Source organism: Tachypleus tridentatus, chromosome 7 (assembly GCF_004210375.1).
Source record: "Tachypleus tridentatus isolate NWPU-2018 chromosome 7, ASM421037v1, whole genome shotgun sequence".
In the NCBI taxonomy this organism is placed as follows: Eukaryota; Metazoa; Arthropoda; class Merostomata; order Xiphosura; family Limulidae; genus Tachypleus; species Tachypleus tridentatus.
Window position 1 is genome coordinate 110,785,004 of NC_134831.1, and position 27,365 is coordinate 110,812,368.

The following is a 27,365-nucleotide window of genomic DNA, read 5'->3' on the forward strand; positions in this document are numbered from 1 at the left end:
GCAAACAGTGGTTGATTATTATGTAAATAGTAGCGTGGTAAACAGTGGTCGATTATTATGTAAAGAGTAGCGAGGAAAACAGTGGTTGATTATTATGTAAAGAGTAGCGAAGAAAACAGTGGTTGATTATTATGTAAAGAGTAGCGTGGTAAACAGTGGTCGATTATTATGTAAAGAGTAGCGAGGAAAACAGTGGTTGATTATTATGTAAAGAGTAGCGAAGAAAACAGTGGTTGATTATTATGTAAAGAGTAGTGTGGCAAACAGTGGTTGATTATTATGTAAATAGTAGCGAGGAAAACAGTGGTTGATTATTATGTAAAGAGTAGTGTGGCAAACAGTGGTTGATTATTATGTAAATAGTAGCGTGGTAAACAGTGGTCGATTATTATGTAAAGAGTAGCGAGGAAAACAGTGGTTGATTATTATGTAAAGAGTAGCGAAGAAAACAGTGGTTGATTATTATGTAAAGAGTAGCGTGGTAAACAGTGGTTGATTATTATGTAAAGAGTAGCGAGGAAAACAGTGGTTGATTATTATGTAAAGAGTAGCGAAGAAAACAGTGGTTGATTATTATGTAAAGAGTAGCGTGGTAAACAGTGGTTGATTATTATGTAGAGTAGCGTGGCAAACAGTGGTTGATTATTATGTAAAGAGTAGCGTGGCACACGGTGGTTGATTACTATGTAAAGAGTAGCGTGGCCCAGGGTGGTTGATTATTATGTAAAGAGTAGCGTGGCAAACAGTGGTTGATTATTATGTAAAGAGTAGCGTGGTAAACAGTGGTTGATTATTATGTAAAGAGTAGCGAGGAAAACAGTGGTTGATTATTATGTAAAGAGTAGCGTGGCACAGGGTGGTTGATTATTATGTAAAGAGTAGCGTGGCAAACAGTGGTTGATTATTGTGTAAAGAGTAGCGAGGAAACAGTGGTTGATTATTATGTAAAGAGTAGCGTGGCACAGGGTGGTTGATTATTATGTAAAAAAAGTAGCGTAGCAAACAGTGGTTGATTATTATGTAAAAGTAGCGAGGAAACAGTGGTTGATTATTATGTAAAAGTAGCGTAAGCAACAGGGTGGTTGATTATTATGTAAAAGTAGCGTAGCAAACAGTGGTTGATTATTGTGTAAAGAGTAGCGAGGAAACAGTGGTTGATTATTATGTAAAGAGTAGCGTGGCACAGGGTGGTTGATTATTATGTAAAGAGTAGCGTGGCAAACAGTGGTTGATTATTATGTAAAGAGTAGCGAGGAAACAGTGGTTGATTATTATGTAAAAAGTAGCGCAGCACACAGTGGTTGATTATTATGTAAAAAGTAGCGTAGCAAACAGTGGTTGATTATTATGTAAAAGTAGCGTAGTAAACAGTGGTTGATTATTATGTAAAAGAGTAAAAGTAGCAAGGAAAACAGTGGTTGATTATTATGTAAAAGTAGTGTAGCACAGGGTGGTTGATTATTATGTAAAAAGTAGCGTAGCAAACAGTGGTTGATTATTATGTAAAAAGTAGCGTAGCAAACAGTGGTTGATTATTATGTAAAAGTAGCGTAGCAAACAGTGGTTGATTATTATGTAAAAGTAGCGTGGCAAACAGTGGTTGATTATTATGTAAAGAGTAGCGTAGTAAACAGTGGTCGATTATTATGTAAAAGTAGCAGGAAAACAGTGGTTGATTATTATGTAAAAAGTAGCGAGGAAAACAGTGGTTGATTATTATGTAAAGAGTAGCGTAGTAAACAGTGGTTGATTATTATGTAAAGTAGCGTGGCAAACAGTGGTTGATTATTATGTAAAGAGTAGCGTGGCAAACAGTGGTTGATTACTATGTAAAGAGTAGCGTGGCCCAGTGGTTGATTATTATGTAAAGAGTAGCGTGGTAAACAGTGGTTGATTATTATGTAAAGAGTAGCGAGGAAAACAGTGGTTGATTATTATGTAAAGAGTAGCGAGGAAACAGTGGTTGATTATTATGTAAAGAGTAGCGAGGAAAACAGTGGTTGATTATTATGTAAAGAGTAGCGTGGCAAACAGTGGTTGATTATTATGTAAAAGTAGCGTAGCAAACAGTGGTTGATTATTATGTAAAAGTAGCGTAGCAAACAGTGGTTGATTATTATGTAAAAGTAGCGTAGTAAACAGTGGTTGATTATTATGTAAAAGTAGCGTAGCAAACAGTGGTTGATTATTATATAAAAAGTAGTGTGGCAAACAGTGGTTGATTATTATGTAAAGAGTAGTGTGGCAAACAGTGGTTGATTATTATGTAAAGAGTAGTGTGGCAAACAGTGGTTGATTATTATGTAAAGAGTAGTGTGGCAAACAGTGGTTGATTATTATGTAAAGAGTAGTGTGGCAAACAGTGGTTGATTATTATGTAAAGAGTAGTGTGGCAAACAGTGGTTGATTATTATGTAAAGAGTAGCGTGGCAAACAGTGGTTGGTTATTATGTAAAGAGTAGCGTGACAAACAGTGGTTGATTATTATGTAAAGAGTAGTGTAGCAAACAGTGGTTGATTATTATGTAAAGAGTAGTGTAGCAAACAGTGGTTGATTATTATGTAAAAGTAGTGTAGCAAACAGTGGTTGATTATTATGTAAAGAGTAGTGTGGCAAACAGTGGTTGATTATTATGTAGAGTAGCGTGGCAAACAGTGGTTGATTATTATGTAAAGAGTAGCGTGACAAACAGTGGTTGATTATTATGTAAAGAGTAGTGTGGCAAACAGTGGTTGATTATTATGTAAAGAGTAGTGTGGCAAACAGTGGTTGATTATTATGTAAAGAAGTAGTGTGGCAAACAGTGGTTGATTATTATGTAAAAGAGTAGCGTAGCAAACAGTGGTTGATTATTATGTAAAGAGTAGCGTGACAAACAGTGGTTGATTATTATGTAAAAGAGTAGTGTAGCAAACAGTGGTTGATTATTATGTAAAGAGTAGTGTGGCAAACAGTGGTTGATTATTATGTAAAGAGTAGTGTGGCAAACAGTGGTTGATTATTATGTAAAGAGTAGTGTGGCAAACAGTGGTTGATTATTATGTAAAGAGTAGTGTGGCAAACAGTGGTTGATTATTATGTAAAGAGTAGTGTGGCAAACAGTGGTTGATTATTATGTAGAGTAGTGTGGCAAACAGTGGTTGATTAATATGTAGAGTAGCGTGGCAAACAGTGGTTGATTATTATGTAAAGAGTAGCGTGACAAACAGTGGTTGATTATTATGTAAAGAGTGGTGTGGCAAACAGTGGTTGATTATTATGTAAAGAGTAGTGTGGCAAACAGTGGTTGATTATTATGTAAAGAGTAGCGTGGCAAACAGTGGTTGATTATTATGTAAAGAGTAGTGTGGCAAACAGTGGTTGATTATTATGTAGAGTAGCGTGGCAAACAGTGGTTGATTATTATGTAAAGAGTAGCGTGACAAACAGTGGTTGATTATTATGTAAAGAGTAGCGAGGAAAACAGTGGTTGATTATTATGTAAAGAGTAGTGTGGCAGACAGTGGTTGATTATTATGTAGAGTAGCGTGGCAAACAGTGGTTGATTATTATGTAAAGAGTAGTGTGGCAAACAGTGGTTGATTATTATGTAAAGAGTAGCGTGACAAACAGTGGTTGATTATTATGTAAAGAGTAGTGTGGCAAACAGTGGTTGATTATTATGTAAAGAGTAGCGTGGCAAACAGTGGTTGATTATTATGTAAAGAGTAGCGAGGAAAACAGTTGTTGATTATTATGTAAATAGTAGCGTGGCACACGGTGGTTGATTATTATGTAAAGAGTAGCGTGGCAGACGGTGGTTGATGTATATAAATAGTACCGTGTTGATGGACCCACACCAAATTTGGTGAATGTTTGTTGGGCCCATGAACAAAAATGAAGTTTCTGTTTACGTTTATATAAGTTTTATAAATACAAATAAGGAATGTAACCTGAAGTAATGTTTTATGAACGATAGTTACATATTTGGGGGACGGGTACTACAGATGGTTACTATCATATTTAAAGAGTTGAATGGCATACAACGATTTCTTATTAAAGTTTTTACAAGTGTTTGTTAATTTTCGCTCGTGTAATCTTTTCCCTTTATGTTTTCCTTTCCAGTAAATTTTCACTTGATCAATATGGATTCCTGTTTTACCGTTTTGAAGAAATGTATAGTTGATTTTGTCATGTGTAAGACTTTGATACACAGTTGTTTAACTGGTATAACTTATAAGGTTACAGATACTTTGACAAATTGTAGTCAATTTTCTGTCATATTCTTCCTGTTTATGAAACATTTACCTTCTAACTGTGAGGTTTCTTTCTTGCTACGTACGAAACGCCAAAGTTGGTGCTATAACTTTAGAAACTGTTATTAGCTGGTGATGTTTTTCAGGAACGGTTAGATTAAATAGGTGGCGCTGGTCGTTTCATTGCACCCCGCTAGTGCAGCAGTGAACCTACTAATTTACAACGCTAAAATCAGGGGCTCGATTCCCCTCGGTGGGCTCAGCAGAAAGACCAATGTGGCTTTACCATAAGAAAACACAAACACACACCCTTCTCGTATTAGTCCGCTAATTTTAAATATAAAGAAGGTTTGTTTAGATAAACGAAGTTGATGTGTGAACAAGGACTAGAACAGAACATTAATATGGCTCGACTAGAACAGAACATTGATATGGCTCGACTAGAACAGAACATTAATATGGCTCGACTAGAACAGAACATTAATATGGCTCGACTGGAACAGAACATTAATATGGCTCGACTGGAACAGAACATTAATATGGCTCGACTAGAACAGAACATTAATATGGCTCGACTAAAACAGAACATTAATATGGCTCGACTAGAACAGAACATTAATATGGCTCGACTGGAACAGAACATTAATATGGCTCGACTAGAACAGAACATTAATATGGCTCGACTGGAACAGAACATTAATATGGCTCGACTGGAACAGAACATTAATATGGCTCGACTAGAACAAAACATTAATATGGCTCGACTGGAACAGAACATTAATATGGCTCGACTAGAACAGAACATTAATATGGCTCGACTAGAACAGAACATTAATATGGCTCGACTGGAACAGAACATTAATATGGCTCGACTAGAACAGAACATTAATATGGCTCGACTGGAACAGAACATTAATATGGCTCGACTAGAACAGAACATTAATATGGCTCGACTATAACAGAACATTAATATGGCTCGACTAGAACAGAACATTAATATGGCTCGACTGGAACAGAACATTAATATGGCTCGAATAGAACAGAACATTAATATGGCTCGACTGGAACAGAACATTAATATGGCTCGACTGGAACAGAACATTAATATGGCTCGACTAGAACAGAACATTAATATGCCTCGACTAGAACAGAACATTAATATGGCTCGACTAGAACAGAACATTAATATGGCTCGACTGGAACAGAACATTAATATGGCTCGAATAGAACAGAACATTAATATGGCTCGACTGGAACAGAACATTAATATGGCTCGACTAGAACAGAACATTAATATGCCTCGACTAGAACAGAACATTAATATGGCTCGACTAGAACAGAACATTAATATAGCTCGACTGGAACAGAACATTAATATGGCTCGACTAGAACAGAACATTAATATAGCTCGACTGGAACAGAACATTAATATGGCTCGACTAGAACAGAACATTAATATAGCTCGACTGGAACAGAACATTAATATGGCTCGACTAGAACAGAACATTAATATGGCTCGACTAGAACAGAACATTAATATAGCTCGACTGGAACAGAACATTAATATGGCTCGACTAGAACAGAACATTAATATGGCTCGACTAGAACAGAACATTAATATGGCTCGACTAGAACAGAACATTAATATAGGTCGACTGGAACAGAACATTAATATGGCTCGACTAGAACAGAACATTAATATGGCTCGACTGGAACAGAACATTAATATGGCTCGACTAGAACAGAACATTAATATAGCTCGACTGGAACAGAACATTAATATGGCTCGACTAGAACAGAACATTAATATGGATCGACTAGAACAGAACATTAATATGGCTCGACTGGAACAGAACATTAATATGGCTCGACTAGAACAGAACGTTGATATGGCTCGACTAGAACAGAACATTAATATGGCTCGACTAGAACAGAACATTAATATGGCTCGACTAGAACAGAACATTAATATGGCTCGACTGGAACAGAACATTAATATGGCTCGACTAGAACAGAACATTAATATGGCTCGACTGTAACAGAACATTAATATGGCTCGACTGGAACAGAACATTAATATGGCTCGACTGGAACAGAACATTAATATGGCTCGACTGGAACAGAACATTAATATGGCTCGACTAGAACAGAACATTAATATGGCTCGACTAGAACAGAACATTAATATGGCTCGACTAGAACAGAACATTAATATAGCTCGACTGGAACAGAACATTAATATGGCTCGACTAGAAGAGAACATTAATATAGCTCGACTGGAACAGACCATTAATATGGCTCGACTAGAACAGAACATTAATATAGCTCGACTGGAACAGAACATTAATATGGCTCGACTGGAACAGAACATTAATATGGCTCGACTAGAACAGAACATTAATATAGCTCGACTGGAACAGAACATTAATATGGCTCGACTAGAACAGAACATTAATATAGCTCGACTGGAACAGAACATTAATATGGCTCGACTGGAACAGAACATTAATATGGCTCGACTAGAACAGAACATTAATATGGCTCGACTGGAACAGAACATTAATATGGCTCGACTAGAACAGAACATTAATATGGCTCGACTAGAACAGAACATTAATATAGCTTGACTGGAACAGAACATTAATATGGCTCGACTAGAACAGAACATTAATATAGCTCGACTGGAACAGAACATTAATATGGCTCAACTAGAACAAAACATTAATATAGCTCGACTGGAACAGAACATTAATATGGCTCGACTGGAACAGAACATTAATATGGCTCGACTAGAACAGAACATTAATATGGCTCGACTAGAACAGAACATTAATATGGCTCGACTGGAACAGAACATTAATATGGCTCGACTGGAACAGAACATTAATATGGCTCATACAGTCAGAGCAACATCTCTATGTAACAAATAGAACGGCAGGAATAATGCGTCCATGAAACGTTGGTGTGACTTCCAACGTTGCTAGGAAACATATTTGTCACGTGTGTGAGTCTGTTTTTCTGTCTCATCCCCACGCTATCGGCATAACGTCAGATTTAAATGTCTCTATTAGCACACATATATATAACTATATTAGCACACATATATATAGCTAAGACGCTGTTACTCCTATGAGTTATCGATCAAACCTTTTCTTTTCCATAATGTAACATTTTGTTATCTTGCGATTTAGACATGTATGTGACAGCTATTTAACGATCCACATGAACGCGTTCCTTTCTCATAAAGTAGTGACGTAATACGCGTGCTGATAAGTGCTACAATATATTCAGTTTTAAGTTCTAACTTGAATGAAAGGCAGAAGGCACGAGAACACTAGTGATGTAATACGCATGCTCACGGTGAGCATGTAAGATTTTATTTTGTGTTGTAGAACGGGAATTAGGGTGTTAAAACTATGAAAATATTCAGGAGGTTCGACAAAGTGTTTTGCTGACGAGATAGTTCACTTTGGTTGTTGTTTATCATGTCGCACAACTCTTCTTTACATGCTTACATCAATACTCATCTCTGTTTAGAAACCTTGCACATAATTTTGTTTTAGCGCCATCTGGTAAGATATCGCGTTATCATCTGAGTGGCTAAACGCCTACCTTTATTTTTGTTTTATTTATTTATAATACTATTTAAGTACAACATGATTCAGAACGTTTCCTAGTGCCAGATAAGCCTATTAGTTTCTTAAAATTCTTTTTATTTCACAGCGTCCCCAAGTGGTGCAGCGGTACTTTTGCGGACTTACAACATTATACATCAGGTTTCGATACTCGTGATGGGCAGAACACGGCTCATTGTGTATCTTTGTACTTAATTATAAAATAAACAAACAAACGAAACCGTGTTAGTAATTGATATGTGAATAATACTTCAAGATATCAGTTCACAATTGACGAAGTGTCTCTTCTATTGGTGTTTTCTAACCGAAACACCACCTAACTTAACACACGAACTAAACTTCCTAATTTAAAACTGAGGAATACAGCCAGGCAGTAACACACACCGTATGCAACTATTCTTAACAAAAGCGCGGAAGTGACTGTCACAGCTATAACACTTTCGCAGATATAATGGAGCGTGTATATGCTGCAATGTATTGTTGCTCGAACCTTGGACCTTCCTGCCTAAGCAGTAATTCTCAATAAAGGACATCCTGTTTAATGATTTGATTACAAACTATGTTTATAAATTTCAAATTATGTGATTAATATCGGTTTTTCCCTTAAATTAAACAATTTCGATGTAGTATATCAGAGCATAATTTTTGAAAACCGAAACTTTTCTATACCTAATAAAAACTTGAACACTTGTAAGTAAGCTAGTGTTACCACAAACAGTTAAAAAAAATCATCTTATGAGCTGTGTAAGTAAACTTGGGGGAAATATAATCACAATTAATTTGTTATATTTGTGGAAATAAGTAACAAAGTTAAATAAAGTACAAAACTAATTCAGAAAAATAATGTGTTATGACAGTTTCCGATATTGTACACCATGTGTTATGACAGTTTCCGATATTGTACACCATGTGTTATGACAGTTTCCGATATTGTACACCATGTGTTATGACAGTTTCCGATATTGTACACCATGTGTTATGACAGTTTCCGATATTGTACACCATGTGTTATGACAGTTTCCGATATTGTACACCATGTGTTATGACAGTTTCCGATATTGTACACCATGTGTTATGACAGTTTCCGATGTTGTACACCATGTGTTATGACAGTTTTCGATATTGTACACCATGTGTTATGACAGTTTCCGATATTGTACACCATGTGTTATGACAGTTTCCGATATTGTACACCATGTGTTATGACAGTTTCCGATATTGTACACCATGTGTTATGACAGTTTCCGATATTGTACACCATGTGTTATGACAGTTTCCGATATTGTGCACCATGTGTTATGACAGTTTCCGATGTTGTACACCATGTGTTATGACAGTTTTCGATATTGTACACCATGTGTTATGACAGTTTCCGATATTGTACACCATGTGTTATGACAGTTTCCGATATTGTACACCATGTGTTATGACAGTTTCCGATATTGTACACCATGTGTTATGACAGTTTCCGATATTGTACACCATGTGTTATGACAGTTTCCGATATTGTGCACCATGTGTTATGACAGTTTCCGATATTGTACACCATGTGTTATGACAGTTTCCGATATTGTACACCATGTGTTATGACAGTTTCCGATATTGTACACCATGTGTTATGACAGTTTCCGATATTGTACACCATGTGTTATGACAGTTTCCGATATTGTGCACCATGTGTTATGACAGTTTCCGATATTGTACACCATGTGTTATGACAGTTTCCGATATTGTACACCATGTGTTATGACAGTTTCCGATATTGTACACCATGTGTTATGACAGTTTCCGATATTGTGCACCATGTGTTATGACAGTTTCCGATATTGTACACCATGTGTTATGACAGTTTCCGATATTGTACACCATGTGTTATGACAGTTTCCGATATTGTACACCATGTGTTATGACAGTTTTCGATATTGTACACCATGTGTTATGACAGTTTCCGATATTGTACACCATGTGTTATGACAGTTTCCGATATTGTACACCATGTGTTATGACAGTTTCCGATATTGTACACCATGTGTTATGACAGTTTCCGATATTGTACACCATGTGTTATGACAGTTTCCGATATTGTGCACCATGTGTTATGACAGTTTCCGATATTGTACACCATGTGTTATGACAGTTTCCGATATTGTACACCATGTGTTATGACAGTTTCCGATATTGTACACCATGTGTTATGACAGTTTCCGATATTGTACACCATGTGTTATGACAGTTTCCGATATTGTGCACCATGTGTTATGACAGTTTCCGATATTGTATGTCCTGGCGTGGCCAGCTTGTTAAGGCGCTCGATCGCAATCCGATAATCGTGGGTTCGAATCTCCGTCACACCAAACATGCTCGCCCTTCAGCCGTGGGGACGTTATAATGTGACTGTAAATCCCACTATTCGCTGGTAAAAGAGTAGCCCAAAAGTTGGCGGTGAGCGGTGATGACTAGCTGCCTTCCTTCTAGTCTTACACTACTAAATTACGGACGGCTAGGTAAATAGCTCTCGAGTAGCTTTGCGCGAAATTCAAAAACAAACAATCCGATGTTGTACACCACGTGTTTATGAAAGTTTTCAGTGTTCTCTTGTTACGTATGGACATAAGTAGTTATTTCACGTTATATGAGCACACAGAGAAGTCGTTTGTCTTTTTGCGGAATCTTTGTGACCTAATGGGAGCGCCTGACTTCATTTTTTTTCACGAAATTTCTGTAACACGCCCATACAGTAGTTACTAGTATCATACCTTCTGTTTCTGTCTTGTTAGATCTGATCTCCAGAACGGAACGAAAAGAAGTTTGCAACAAAAAATAATTTACAATTACGTAGAATTAATTAAAACATAAAATTAAGATATATCCAATGTTTTTATGTATATATATATATATGCATACGACACTTATTTTTATTATCATCTTTACACTTGATAGCAATCACCTGTCACCTTCCCCCAACTGTTTGCAGGAAGTGGTTTGGTTTATTTTGAATTTTGTGCAAAGCTACACGAGAGCTATCTGCGCTAGCCGTCACTAATTTAGCAGTGCAAGACTAGAGGGAAGGCAGCTAGTCGTCACCACCCACCGCCAACTCTTGGGCTACTCTTTTACCAACGAATAGTGGGATTGATCGTCACATTATAACGCCCCCACGGCTGAAAGACGAGCATGTTTAGTGCGACCGGGATTCGAACGCGCGACCCTCGGATTACGAGTCGAGCGTCTTAACTGCCTAGCCATGCCGGGCCTCTTCAAACAGACTGTACCTTTAACTGGTAGGAGTTAAGATACATCCCACAGTTTCAGCTTTTTAATTTCTTTTCCTTTACTATATTTCACAAACATCTAATATTTAGTTACACGAGCGCTCTCATAGAAATATTTTTCAAGGTGGGGGCAAAATATATACGTAGGGGATCAGCTGTTATGATTACAGTGTAAGTCAACAGACTTAAATAATATGTGCTACGTCTGCTTAAACCCAAGCAGAAATATACACTTTCAATAACAATTAATTATAATATCCAGTTTAATTGCGATGTTAAGTTTAACAACTGCAAATTTTTGTGAAATGTTAACGGGACAATAGTTCCTTCCTGCCATCAGCCCGTGATTAGTTACGTTCTTTTAGCTGCAATAAGCATAGAAAGGATCAGATACGTGTTGTTTTACTTTTCCTCGCTGTGACGACATGAATAGTAGACTGTCCAATGAAAAGTAAGCCATTGTAACTAGAACTTTGTGTTTAGAAACGTCGTCTTATCTTTAACTGAGATTATGTAATATTTTAGAAAATTGATTAGGTCGAAATATATTTTCAAGTCTTCAGAATATATGAATCGTTTTATAAAATCCTTCTTTATTTATAAAACAACCATTTTATGTTCCGAAATATCTCTATATCTTGTAAAAACATACACTTAGTGTTTACTTTTTCAGTTTATAGTTTCGTATTTTGATGTGTAGACTGCAGTGTAAGTTTGACAGGACTTACTTTGGTAATCAAGTTTTGCTCTGAATACAACCTTTCCTCTTTAACTTGTCACTAGATTTGCCTGCAGATCGATACCACACATCTTTCTTCACTTTCCACATCCTGACGAATGAATCCTTAACTTAAACTTGCTTATTCTGAGCTTTTGCGCCTCATACTTTCATTCTTTCCCACTTCACTCATCAATAAGTCTTAGAGTTCGTATCCTCACACTAAGATATCAAAAAACGAATGGATAAGCAAACAGTTTTTAACTCGCTCTTGGATTTTCTATCCCTTTAAGTTATAATAAAACTACCCTGTTATTTGAGTGTCCGTTAAATGTGCAGGACAAAATGATAAAAAAATGATTGTCTGTTAGATATTTAATTTGAGATTGGGAAGAGCTAAGTGATCGCCATGATGGATTTTATATTTTTTCATCGTGAAATTGTACTTCTTTAGAAAGTGTCATTACTCTTTATTGGTCGTGATACGGGAGTCACGCTGAGTGAAAAGTAACAAACAGTTTTTCAGTTCCAGCTTTCAGAGCTATTTATGCTTTATTTAAAAGCCCATGAAAGATGTTAAGCCTAATCAATCCTCTTGGTAAATTGAGCGGGGCACGCGATATTTACATTTTTCTGAAGCACGATGTTAGCCCTAATCAGTTTTCTGGATAAATTAAGGCGGACGATATTTACATCAATTTTTAGCATGATGTTAGCCCTAGTCAGTCCTAAAGGTAAATTAAATAAGGCGAACGATACTTACATCAATTTTAAGCATGATGTTAGCCCTAATCAGTCCTATAGGTAAATTAAATAAGGCGGACGATATTTACATCAATTTTAAGCATGATGTTAGCCCTAGTCAGTCCTATAGGTAAATTAAATAAAGCGGACGATATTTACATCAATTTTAAGCATGATGTTAGCCCTAGTCAGTCCTATAGGTAAATTAAATAAGGCGGACGATATTTACATCAATTTTAAGCATGATGTTAGCCCTAGTCAGTCCTATAGGTAAATTAAATAAGGCGGACGATACTTACATCAATTTTAAGCATGATGTTAGCCCTAATCAGTCCTATAGGTAAATTAAATAAGGCGGACGATATTTACATCAATTTTAAGCATGATGTTAGCCCTAGTCAGTCCTATAGGTAAATTAAATAAGGCGGACGATATTTACATCAATTTTAAGCATGATGTTAGCCCTAGTCAGTCCTATAGGTAAATTAAATAAGGCGGACGATATTTACATCAATTTTAAGCATGGTGTTAGCCCTAGTCAGTCCTATAGGTAAATTAAATAAGGCGGACGATATTTACATCAATTTTAAGCATGATGTTAGCTCTAATCAGACCTATAGGTAAATTAAGTAAGGCGGACGATATTTACATCAATTTTAAGCATGATGTTAGCCCTAGTCAGTCCTATAGGTAAATTAAATAAGGCGGACGATACTTACATCAATTTTAAGCATGATGTTAGCCCTAGTCTGTGTGTGTTTTTCTTATAGCAAAGCTACATTAGGCTATCTGCTGAGCCCACGGAGGGGAATCGAACCCCTGATTTTAGCGTTGTAAATCCGGAGACATACCGCTGTACTAACGGGGGGCTAGCCCTAGTCACTCCTATAGGTAAATTAAATAAGGCGGACGATATTTACATCAATTTTAAGCATGATGTTAACCCTAGTCAGTCCTATAGGTAAATTAAATAAGGCGGACGATATTTACATCAATTTTAAGCATGATGTTAGCCCTAGTCAGTCCTGTAGGTAAATTAAATAAGGCGGACAATATTCACATCTATCCCAAGCGTTATGTTGGGCTTAATCAATCATCTGGGTAAATTACGCAAACATTTATATCTATCTTAAGCATGAAATAACTATAGGCTTTTGTATTGTTTGTTTGTTTTTTATTTTCGCGCAAAGCTACTCGAGTGCTATCTGCGCTAGCCGTCCCTTCTTTAGCAGTGTAATACCAGAGGGAAGGCAGCTAGTTATCACCACCCGCCGCCAACTGTTGGGTTACTCTTTTACCAACTAAGAGTGGGATTGACCATCACAATATCACGCCCCGACGGTTGAGAGGGCGAGCATGTTTGATGCGAGCGGGATTCGAATGCACGCCCCTCGGATTACGAGTCGAATCCCTTAACGTACTTGGCCATGCCAGGCCCTAGGCCTTTATACCTATTTCATTAAATAAAATATGGTGTTTCATGAATTTTCAAAGTTCACGTCCTTTGGCAAAATATGACTCAATTTACTATTTCACCTAATACTTTGTACATGTATTTTTATGTTTACTAATAAACTTAAAAACACGAAAGAACGATAACATTTAAATATAAATGTATAATTTATGTTCATTTATATGCAAATAAACTGATTTTTGTTGTTCGCGAGTGTTGCACGTAGTGTAGCTATCTCACTGGGATGACTTGTTTGGTGGTGACTCACTGTAGCTATCTTACTGGGATGACTTGTTTGGTGGTGACTCACTGTAGCTATCTTACTGGGATGACGTGTTTGGTGGTGACTCACTGCAGCTATCTTACTGGGATGACTTGTTTGGTGGTGACTCACTGTAGCTATCTTACTGGGATGACTTGTTTGGCGGTGACTCACTGTAGCTATCTTACTGGGATGACTTGTTTGGTGGTGACTCACTGTAGCTATCTTACTGGGATGACTTGTTTGATGGTGACTCACTGGAGCTATCTTACTGGGATGACTTGTTTGGTGGTGACTCACTGTAGCTATCTCACTGGGATGACTTGTTTGGTGGTGACTCACTGCAGCTATCTTACTGGGATGACTTGTTTGGTGGTGACTCACTGTAGCTATCTTACTGGGATGACTTGTTTGGTGGTGACTCACTGTAGCTATCTTACTGGGATGACTTGTTTGGTGGTGACTCACTGTAGCTATCTTACTGGGATGACTTGTTTGATGGTGACTCACTGGAGCTATCTTACTGGGATGACTTGTTTGGTGGTGACTCACTGTAGCTAACTCACTGGGATGACTTGTTTGGTGGTGACTCACTGTAGCTATCTCACTGGGATGACTTGTTTGGTGGTGACTCACTGTAGCTATCTCACTGGGATGACTTGTTTGGTGGTGACTCACTGTAGCTATCTTACTGGGATGACTTGTTTGGTGGTGACTCACTGTAGCTATCTTACTGGGATGACTTGTTTGGTGGTGACTCACTGTAGCTATCTTACTGGGATGGCTTGTTTGATGGTGACTCACTGGAGCTATCTTACTGGGATGACTTGTTTGATGGTGAATCACTGGAGCTATCTTACTGGAATGACTTGTTTGGTGGTGACTCACTGTAGCTATCTCACTGGGATGACTTGTTTGGTGGTGACTCACTGTAGCTATCTTACTGGGATGACGTGTTTGGTGGTGACTCACTGTAGCCATCTTACTGGGATGACTTGTTTGGTGGTGACTCACTGTAGCTATCTTACTGGGATGACTTGTTTGGTGGTGACCCACTGCAGCTATCTTACTGGGATGACTTGTTTGGTGGTAACTCACTGTAGCTGTCTTACTGGGATGACGTGTTTGGTGGTTACTCACTGTAGCTGTCTTACTGGGATGACTTGTTTGGTGGTGACTCACTGTAGCTATCTTACTGGGATGACTTGTGTGGTGGTGACTCACTGTAGCTATCTTACTGGGATGACTTGTTTAATGGTGACTCACTGTAGCTGTCTTACTGGGATCACTTGTTTGGTGGTGACTCACTGTAGCTGTCTTACTGGGATCACTTGTTTGGTGGTGACTCACTGTAGCTGTCTTACTGGGATGACTTGTTTGGTGGTGACTCACTGTAGCTATTATACTGGGAAGACTTGTTTGGTGGTGACTCACTGTAGCTGTCTTACTGGGATGACTTGTTTGGTGGTGACTCACTGTAGCTATCTTACTGGGAAGACTTGTTTGGTGGTGACTCACTGTAGCTGTCTTACTGGGATGACTTGTTTGGTGGTGACTCACTGTAGCTATTATACTGGGAAGACTTGTTTGGTGGTGACTCACTGTAGCTGTCTTACTGGGATGACTTGTTTGGTGGTGACTCACTGTAGCTATCTTACTGGGAAGACTTGTTTGGTGGTGACTCACTGTAGCTGTCTTACTGGGATGACTTGTTTGGTGGTGACTCACTGTAGCTGTCTTACTGGGATGACTTGTTTGGTGGTGACTCACTGTAGCTGTCGTACTGGGATGACTTGGTTGGTGGTGACTCACTGTAGCTATCTTACTGGGATGACTTGTTTGGTGGTGACTCAATGTAGGTATCTTACTGGGATGACTTGTCTGATGGCGACTCACTGTAGCTGTCTTAGTGGGATGACTTGTTTGGTGGTGACTCACTGTAGCTATCTTACTGGGATGACTTGTTTGGTGGTGACTCACTGTAGCTGTCTTACTGGGATCACTTGTTTGGTGGTGACTCACTGTAGCTGTCTTACTGGGATCACTTGTTTGGTTGTGACTCACTGTAGCTGTCTTACCATGATCACTTGTTTGGTGGTGACTCACTGTAGCTATCTTACTGGGAAGACTTGTTTGGTGGTGACTCACTGTAGCTATCTTACTGGGATGACTTGTTTGGTGGTGACTCACTGTAGCTATCTTACTGGGATGACTTGTTTGGTGGTGACTCACTGTAGCTATCTCACTGGGATGACTTGTTTGGTGGTGACTCACTGTAGCTATCTTACTGGGATGACTTGTTTGGTGGTGATTCACTGTAGCTATCTTACTGGGATGACTTGTTTGGTGGTGACTCACTGTAGCTATCTTACTGGGATGACTTGTTTGATGGTGACTCACTGGAGCTATCTTACTGGGATGACTTGTTTGATGGTGAATCACTGGAGCTATCTTACTGGAATGACTTGTTTGGTGGTGACTCACTGTAGCTATCTTACTGGGATGACTTGTTTGATGGTGACTCACTGGAGCTATCTTACTGGGATGACTTGTTTGATGGTGAATCACTGGAGCTATCTTACTGGAATGACTTGTTTGGTGGTGACTCACTGTAGCTATCTCACTGGGATGACTTGTTTGGTGGTGACTCACTGTAGCTATCTTACTGGGATGACGTGTTTGGTGGTGACTCACTGTAGCCATCTTACTGGGATGACTTGTTTGGTGGTGACCCACTGCAGCTATCTTACTGGGATGACTTGTTTGGTGGTAACTCACTGTAGCTGTCTTACTGGGATGACGTGTTTGGTGGTGACTCACTGTAGCTATCTTACTGGGATGACTTGTTTGGTGGTGACTCACTGTAGCTATCTTACTGGGATGACTTGTTTGGTGGTGACTCACTGTAGCTGTCTTACTGGGATCACTTGTTTGGTGGTGACTCACTGTAGCTGTCTTACTGGGATCACTTGTTTGGTTGTGACTCACTGTAGCTGTCTTACTGGGATGACTTGTTTGATGGTGACTCACTGGAGCTATCTTACTGGGATGACTTGTTTGATGGTGAATCACTGGAGCTATCTTACTGGAATGACTTGTTTGGTGGTGACTCACTGTAGCTATCTCACTGGGATGACTTGTTTGGTGGTGACTCACTGTAGCTATCTTACTGGGATGACGTGTTTGGTGGTGACTCACTGTAGCTATCTTACTGGGATGACTTGTTTGGTGGTGACTCAATGTAGGTATCTTACTGGGATGACTTGTCTGATGGCGACTCACTGTAGCTATCTTACTGGGATGACGTGTTTGGTGGTGACTCACTGTAGCTATCTTACTGGGATGACTTGTTTGGTGGTGACTCACTGTAGCTATCTTACTGGGATGACTTGTTTGGTGGTGACTCACTGTAGCTGTCTTACTGGGATCACTTGTTTGGTGGTGACTCACTGTAGCTATCTTACTGGGATGACTTGTTTGGTGGTGACTCACTGTAGGTATCTTACTGGGATGACTTGTCTGGTGGTGACTCACTGTAGCTATCTTACTGGGATGACTTGTTTGGTGGTGACTCACTGTAGCTATCTTAATGGGATGACTTGTTTGTTGGTGACTCACTGTAGCTATCTTACTGGGATGACTTGTTTGGTGGTGACTCACTGTAGCTGTCTTACTGGGATGACTTGTTTGGTGGTGACTCACTGTAGCTGTCTTACTGGGATCACTTGTTTGGTGGTGACTCACTGTAGCTGTCTTACCATGATCACTTGTTTGGTGGTGACTCACTGTAGCTATCTTACTGGGAAGACTTGTTTGGTGGTGACTCACTGTAGCTATCTTACTGGGATGACTTGTTTGGTGGTGACTCACTGTAGCTATCTTACTGGGAAGACTTGTTTGGTGGTGAATCACTGGAGCTGTCTTACTGGGATGACTTGTTTGGTGGTGACTCACTGTAGCTATCTTACTGGGATGACTTGTTTGTTGGTGACTCACTGTAGCTGTCTTACTGGGATGACTTGTTTGGTGGTGACTCACTGTAGCTGTCGTACTGGGATGACTTGGTTGGTGGTGACTCACTGTAGCTATCTTACTGGGATGACTTGTTTGGTGGTGACTCACTGTAGCTATCTTACTGGGATGACTTGTTTGGTGGTGACTCACTGTAGCTGTCTTACTGGGATCACTTGTTTGGTGGTGACTCACTGTAGCTGTCTTACCATGATCACTTGTTTGGTGGTGACTCACTGTAGCTATCTTACTGGGAAGACTTGTTTGGTGGTGACTCACTGTAGCTATCTCACTGGGATGACTTGTTTGGTGGTGACTCACTGTAGCTATCTTACTGGGAAGACTTGTTTGGTGGTGACTCACTGGAGCTGTCTTACTGGGATGACTTGTTTGGTGGTGACTCACTGTAGCTATCTTACTGGGATGACTTGTTTGGTGGTGACTCACTGTAGCTGTTTTACTGGGATGACTTGTTTGGTGGTGACTCACTGTAGCTGTCGTACTGGGATGACTTGTTGGTGGTGACTCACTGTAGCTATCTTACTGGGATGACTTGTTTGGTGGTGACTCACTGTAGCTATCTTACTGGGATGACTTGTCTGGTGGTGACTCACTGTAGCTATCTTACTGGGATGACTTGTTTGGTGGTGACTCACTGTAGCTATCTTACTGGGATGACTTGTTTGGTGGTGACTCACTGTAGGTATCTTAGTGGGATGACTTGTTTGGTGGTGACTCACTGTAGCTGTCTTACTGGGATGACTTGTTTGGTGGTGACTCACTGTAGCTGTCTTACCATGATCACTTGTTTGGTGGTGACTCACTGTAGCTATCTTACTGGGAAGACTTGTTTGGTGGTTACTCACTGTAGCTATCTTACTGGGATGACTTGTTTGGTGGTGACTCACTGTAGCTATCTTACTGGGATGACTTGTTTGGTGGTGACTCACTGTAGCTATCTTACTGGGATGACTTGTTTGGTGGTGACTCATTGTAGCTGTCTTACTGGGATGACTTGTTTGGTGGTGACTCACTGTAGCCATCTTACTGGGATGACTTGTGTGGTGTTGACTCACTGTAGCTATCTTACTGGGATGACTTGTTTGGTGGTGACTCACTGTAGCTATCTTACTGGGATGACTTGTTTGGTGGTGACTCACTGTAGCTGTCTTACTGGGATGACTTGTTTGGTGGTGACTCACTGTAGCTGTCTTACTGGTATGACTTGTTTGGTGGTGACTCACTGTAGCTATCTTACTGGGATGACTTGTTTGGTGGTGACTCACTGTAGCTATCTTACTGGGATCACTTGTTTGGTGGTGACTCACTGTAGCTATACTTACTTGTTTGGTGGTGACTCACTGTAGCTATCTTACTGGGATCACTTGTTTGGTGGTGACTCACTGTAGCTATCCTACTGGGATGACTTGTTTGTTGGTGACTCACTGTAGCTATCTTACTGGGATGACTTGTTTGTTGGTGACTCACTGTAGCTATCTTACTGGGATGACTTGTTTGGTGGTGACTCACTGTAGCTATCTTACTGGGATGACTTGTTTGGTGGTGACTCACTGTAGCTATCTTACTGGGATGACTTGTTTGGTGGTGACTCACTGTAGCTATCCTACTGGGATGACTTGTTTGGTGGTGACTCACTGTAGCTATCTTACTGGGATGACTTGTTTGGTGGTGACTCACTGTAGCTATCCTACTGGGATGACTTGTTTGGTGGTGACTCACTGTAGCTATCTTACTGGGATGACTTGTTTGGTGGTGAATATCTAATGACATTCACTATCTGTTAGAGGGATTGATACTGTGATTCTCATAAATAACCTACACTTGTATAGATGTACAGTTTTGGAAACAGTTAACAGTATTGTATACAATTTTCTTCAATTATAGAAATAGTGAGAAGAATTGTTTAAAAGACCAATATTACTGGAACATCATAGTGTAACGTGTTTAAATAAGTTGCATCAGAGAACAGTCGTATTTGGATGACTATAATTGATTTTTCTGGCCAATCAGAAACTATCACAACAATATAAAGTCTACAGAGAGCTATACTATGGCAAGTAACAGTAGTGTGGCTCCATTAATGACTGAATTAATAAATATATACATATGTTTTTAGCTGTTAATTAGATACTTACCGGGAAAACTGCGATAAAAGTGTATGTTTTAGCGAGAGCTTACACAAGTGTCCATGTTTGAGGAAGACCTTAATTGAAACTGTCACAGTTAGTAGTTAGAACTGGTATAAAACAGAAACTCTTAATAAACGAGCTGTTTCTGGGTAAATTAGACGACGTTCGAGTGTCTTGCTGTAAAAATACAAATGTGGTTATTTACTACAAGAAGATAAACCTTAGCACGAAGAGGTCTTGATGAAAGTGTAGTAGTTCGAAAATTACGATAAGATGTAACAAACCAAAAGATTCAAATTGGCAATGCACCACAAACAGTAGGATGAGCAAAGCTGAAAACATGTGTTTTTTAAACACATGAATCCAACTACGTTTAGATTGTTCGGTGAAAATATGTGAAGGGTTCGACGAGTCCGTTTATAGTGAAACATGGTGGCAATGGTATTTACGTCTCATGCAAATACGCCAACAAGTACAGGTAACATCACGACTGATTAGAGATGGATTCATTTTCCATATGGACAAGGATTTCAACCATCCAACAAATGTGGCTCAACCGATACATTAACGCTAAGAAGGTTGATGAAAAACCCACAACTCTGCAAAGATATCTGCATAAAGTTCCAACATAAACATTGACGCATAAATTTGTGTAAAACTCCAGGTCAGAAGGGAATGAAACAACTTTATGGAAATGTGAGGAAAATCACATTTGTAACAATATTCTGTAGCTTTGTATTGATAAACAGTAAGGAAACAGGATGATTTGTGAAAAGCTAGTGCATTGTATGCCCTCTTTAGGTTTTTCATATATTTTTCGTAGTATTTGTACATTCACTATCTAATTGCCGTTACCTAAGGTTTGTGTACAACGATTAGACCGAGTTGTACATCTGTCTATCATGTTTCAAACTAAACATACTGAAACAGTTGTACATCTGTTTATCATGTTTCAAACTAAACATACTGAAACAGTTGTACATCTGTCTATCATGTTTCAAACTAAACATACTGAAACAGTTGTACATCTGTTTATCATGTTTCAAACTAAACATACTGAAACAGTTGTACATCTGTCTATCATGTTTCAAACTAAACATACTGAAACAGTTGTACATCTGTCTATCATGTTTCAAACTAAACATACTGAAACAGTTGTACATCTGTCTATCATGTTTCAAACTAAACATACTGAAACAGTTGTACATCTGTTTATCATGTTTCAAACTAAACATACTGAAACAGTTGTACATCTGTCTATCATGTTTCAAACTAAACATACTGAAACAGTTGTACATCTGTCTATCATGTTTCAAACTGAACATACTGAAACAGTTGTACATCTGTCTGTCATGTTTCAAACTAAACATACTGAAACAGTTGTACATCTGTCTATCATGTTTCAAACTAAACATACTGAAACAGTTGTACATCTGTTTATCATGTTTCAAACTAAACATACTGAAACAGTTGTACATCTGTTTATCATGTTTCAAACTGAACATACTGAAACAGTTGTACATCTGTTTATCATGTTTCAAACTAAACATACTGAAACAGTTGTACATCTGTTTATCATGTTTCAAACTGAACATACTGAAACAGTTGTACATCTGTCTATCATGTTTCAAACTAAACATACTGAAACAGTTGTACATCTGTCTATCATGTTTCAAACTAAACATACTGAAACAGTTGTACATCTGTCTATCATGTTTCAAACTAAACATACTGAAACAGTTGTACATCTGTTTATCATGTTTCAAACTAAACATACTGAAACAGTTATACATGTTTATCATGTTTCAAACTAAACATACTGAAACAGTTGTACATCTGTCTATCATGTTTCAAACTAAACATACTGAAACAGTTGTACATCTGTTTATCATGTTTCAAACTAAACATACTGAAACAGTTGTACATCTGTCCATCATGTTTCAAACTAAACATACTGAAACAGTTGTACATCTGTTTATCATGTTTCAAACTAAACATACTGAAACAGTTGTACATCTGTCTATCATGTTTCAAACTAAACATACTGAAACAGTTGTACATCTGTCTATCATGTTTCAAACTAAACATACTGAAACAGTTATACATCTGTTTATCATGTTTCAAACTAAACATACTGAAACAGTTGTACATCTGTCTATCATGTTTCAAACTAAACATACTGAAACAGTTGTACATCTGTTTATCATGTTTCAAACTAAACATACTGAAACAGTTGTACATCTGTTTATCATGTTTCAAACTAAACATACTGAAACAGTTGTACATCTGTTTATCATGTTTCAAACTAAACATACTGAAACAGTTGTACATCTAGCTATTATGATAATGTTTATACAGTTAATACTAAATACTTGTCTGTGAAGTCGCGTGGATAACCAAATCTTGCTCCATACGTAGCAATACGTTTATGGTAGTCATATGTGTGGGAACAAGTTACTAGTTTATGGTAGTCATATGTGTGGGAACAAGTAACTAGTTTATGGTAGTCATATGTGTGAGAACAAGTAACTATTTTATGGTAGTCATGTGTGGGAACAAGTAACTAGTTTATGGTAGTCATATGTGTGGGAACAAGTCACTAGTTTATGGTAGTCATATGTGTGGGAACAAGTAACTAGTTTATGGTAGTCATATGTGTGGGAACAAGTAACTAGTTTATGGTAGTCATATGTGTGGGAACAAGTAACTAGTTTATGGTAGTCATATGTGTGGGAACAAGTAACTAGTTTATGGTAGTCACTTGCTGCTATGGAACTGGAGGAGTTAGCTCTCTTTAGTTGTTGACACTTGTTGCTATGGAACTGGAGGAGTCAGTTCTCTTCAGTTGTCGACACTTGCTGCTATGGAACTGGAGGAGTCAGTTCTCTTCAGTTGTTGACACTTGCTGTTATGGAACTAGAGGAGTTAGCTCTCTTTAGTTGTTCACACTTGCTGCTATGGAACTGGAGGAGTTAGTTCTCTTCAGTTGTCGACACTTGCTGCTATGGAACCGGAGGAGTTAGTTCTCTATAGTTGTTGACACTTGCTGCTATGGAAATAGAGGAGTTAGTTCTCATTAGTTATTGACACTTGCTGCTATGAAAATGGAGGAGTTAGCTCTCTTTAGTTGTTGACACTTGCTGCTATGGAACTGGAGGAGTCAGTTCTCTTCAGTTGTTGACGCTGCTATGGAACTGGAGGAGTTAGTTCTCTTTAGTTGTTGACACTTGCTGCTATGGAACTGAAGGAGTTAGTTCACTTCAGGCTAAGGGATTCCGCTGGTGCTTGCTGTTACAAATTTAGACATGATTCTCATCATGACGTTGAGTCTCTTCTTCCAGTCTCTTCTTTGAAGATAAACAATTGTCCATTCTGGATAGCTGATTCTAACCACCCGTGTTTCTCTATCATATTCTGTTAGATCTAAGTTTGGTTATTGTGTGTGTTTTCCTGTTTCTCTATCACATTCTGTTAGACCTAAGTTTGGTTATTGTGTGTGTTTTCCTGTTTCTCTATCACATTCTGTTAGACCTAAGTTTGGTTATTGTGTGTGTTTTCCTGTTTCTCTATCACATTCTGTTAAACCTAAGTTTGTTTATTGTGTGTGTTTTCCTGTTTCTCTATCACATTCTGTTAGACCTAAGTTTGGTTATTGTGTGTGTTTTCCTGTTAGACCTAAGTTTGGTTATTGGGTGTTTTTCTTTTTGTTTTCACTATGAATCTCTTTAATGCTATCCCACCCCTCAGTAACACAGCTGCATGTCTACGAACTTACAACGTTAGATACCGGATTTCGATACCTGTGGTGGGCAGAGCACAGATAGCCCATTCTGCGTTTAACTTCAAACAAACAAACTCTAATGCTAGTCTAATGTTATATCCTTGTTTCGCACGATGCGTATTCTCAACATGCATTTTCGCTCCGTGCCAATTACTGACACATAACGTTGTGAAGACAACTTCCCATGATTAATGATGACTTCCAACTTTTTTCTCTCGTCGTTCGCCTCAGCCCATTTTCTGTGGAGGTAATTTTCTAGGTTATATTACTAGATCAGAAACGAAACTGGGCACCAACTTTAGAACCATTGTTGATGTATTTTAAAACAAAAGACAAAACTTCAGACATTTTATATGTTTCAGTAGAAACATTACAATTTAAGGAACTTGCTTTTAATTTTAAAATGAACAGCTCATTGTTTAGCATAAGATCTTTTAACCATATATTTCTGTGAGACTTCCATCCTTTAAATTATAATATTCATCCTTCACTTATGTTTGTAGTAAAGTAACTTGGTTTAATTTTTGTTACACTTTTCTCAGGCCCGTTTTGTTATATTCAAACAAATTTGAATATTGAAATCCTGAAATAACGTGAGAAACACGCCCAATATAAAGTAGATGTGGAGCAGAATGTATCAGTACTACATTTTGACATTGTTTCGCGTTACGTGGGTTGTGTTATCCAACCAAAAACTGATCGCTTTTGGGAAAGGAATGTAACAACTAGTTAAATATCTATATGTTAAGACGATAAAGATTTGTTCAGATCGAGGATTTAGAATTTTCAAAACAGACAATACTGTCATACACCAGGAATAGTCGTACAGAAAGACAAAAATAAAACCAGATTAATACCTTGATAAAGGAATACGACCCGTACTTTTGAAAAAGTTCAACTGTTTTGCATCGCCACGAAGTCTCTGTAAACAGTCCTTCCCTTGATGCAAATAGAAATCGATACGAAAACTTACAGTGACTAGTGTTGGCCCTACTTAATATACATTTACTCAACTAAATGAATGTGTCACAAATGTCTGAATTAACAACCGAGACAGATTGTCACGGATCGTTTCTATAAACATATGCTTCATGCAATCCTGCTTTACACGTGCCTTAAAAACAGCAAGATTAACTCAAACTGATCAATATACATGACGCTGTTCCACTGACTGTAGAGCTATGCAGGGCTAGAGGACACACATGCATTGTAACAACCATCAACTAAAGAGGACGTGTGTGTGTTACAAACGTCCATTCTCTTAATTTTTTCATTATAATCAAGAAGCGATTCTTGGAATATCTTTGGTGAACATTGAATTTGTCTCAAATCTACTGTTGCTACACATAGTACAAAATATTGCAATTTATTATCAAATCCTCGTGGTCACTTTAGCTATTACCAAACATTGTACTGACTTTCTAATATTATTATACATCGCTAAGAGTATGTGTACATAGTGTCACAGCATGACACTAGTGTCTGGGGGTGTTTAGTTAATCATAATAATGTAAGAACGACTGACTGAAGGTAGGACTACAAAATGTCACCAGTGTCTGGTGGTGTTTAGTTAATTATAACAATGTAAGAACAACTGACTGAAGATAGAACTACAAGATGTCACCAGCGTCTGGTGGTGTTTAGTTAATTATAACAATGTAAGAACAACTGACTGAAGATAAAACTACAAGATGTCACCAGTGTCTGGTGGTGTTTAGTTAATCATAATAATGTAAGAACAATTGACTGAAGGTAGGACTACAAAATGTCACCAGTGTCTGGTGGTGTTTAGTTAATTATAACAATGTAAGAACAACTGACTGAAGGTACTCTACAAAATGTCACCAGTGTCTGGTGGTGTTTAGTTAATTATAATAATGTAAGAACAACTGACTGAAGGTAGAACTACAAGATGTCACCAGTGTCTGGTGGTGTTCAGTTCATCATAACAATGTAAGAACAACTGACTGAAGGTAGAACTACAAGATGTCACCAGTGTCTGGTGATGTTTAATTAATTATAACAATGTAAGAACAACTGACTGAAGATAGAACTACAAGATGTCACCAGTGTCTGGTGGTGTTTAGTTAATTATAAAAATGTAAGAACAACTGACTGAAGATAGAACTACAAGATGTCACCAGTGCCTGGTGGTGTTTAGTTCATCATAACAATGTAAGAACAATTGACTGAAGGTAGAACTACAAGATGTCACCAGTGTCTGGTGGTGTTCAGTTAATTATAACAATGTAAGAATAACTGACTGAAGGTAGGACTACAAGATGTCACCAGTGTCTGGTGGTGTTTAGTTCATCATAACAATGCAAGAACAACTGACTGAAGGTAGAACTACAAGATGTCACCAGTGTCTGGTGGTGTTCAGTTAATTATAACAATGTAAGAACAACTGACTGAAGGTAGGACTACAAGATGTCACCAGTGTCTGGTGGTGTTTAGTTCATCATAACAATGTAAGAACAACTGACTGAAGGTAGGACTACAAGATGTCACCAGTGTCTGGTGGCGTTTAGTTCATCATAACAATGTAAGAACAACTGACTGAAGGTAGGACTACAAGATGTCACCAGTGTCTTGTGGTGTTTAGTTCATCATAACAATGTAAGAACAACTGACTGAAGGTACTCTACAAAATATCACCAGTGTCTGGTGGTGTTTAGTTAATTATAATAATGTAAGAACAACTGACTGAAGGTAGAACTACAAGATGTCACCAGTGTCTGGTGATGTTTAGTTAATTATAACAATGTAAGAACAACTGACTGAAGATAGAACTACAAGATGTCACCAGTGTCTGGTGGTGTTTAGTTAATTATAACAATGTAAGAACAACTGACTGAAGATAGAACTACAAGATGTCACCAGTGCCTGGTGGTGTTTAGTTCATCATAACAATGTAAGAACAACTGACTGAAGGTAGAACTACAAGATGTCACCAGTGTCTGGTGGTGTTTAGTTAATTATAACAATGTAAGAACAACTGACTGAAGGTAGGACTACAAGATGTCACCAGTGTCTGGTGGTGTTTAGTTCATCATAACAATGTAAGAACAACTGACTGAAGGTAGAACTACAAGATGTCACC

The 27,365-nt window shown here is 38.2% G+C and overlaps 2 protein-coding genes across 2 annotated transcripts in view; one reads left to right on the forward strand and one right to left on the reverse strand.

Annotated features, from left to right (window-relative positions):
- LOC143257770 (major facilitator superfamily domain-containing protein 4A-like) overlaps positions 1-27,365 on the forward strand; it is an 82,466-nt gene that overhangs the window by 19,016 nt on the left and 36,085 nt on the right.
- LOC143254909 (uncharacterized) lies at positions 15,572-19,374 on the reverse strand. Its single transcript, XM_076509820.1, has 3 exons — positions 19,366-19,374; positions 17,953-18,073; positions 15,572-15,921 (listed from the first exon to the last, which is right to left on the reverse strand). The coding sequence occupies exons 1-3, from the start codon at positions 19,372-19,374 to the stop codon at positions 15,572-15,574; spliced, it is 480 nt and encodes a 159-aa protein (XP_076365935.1).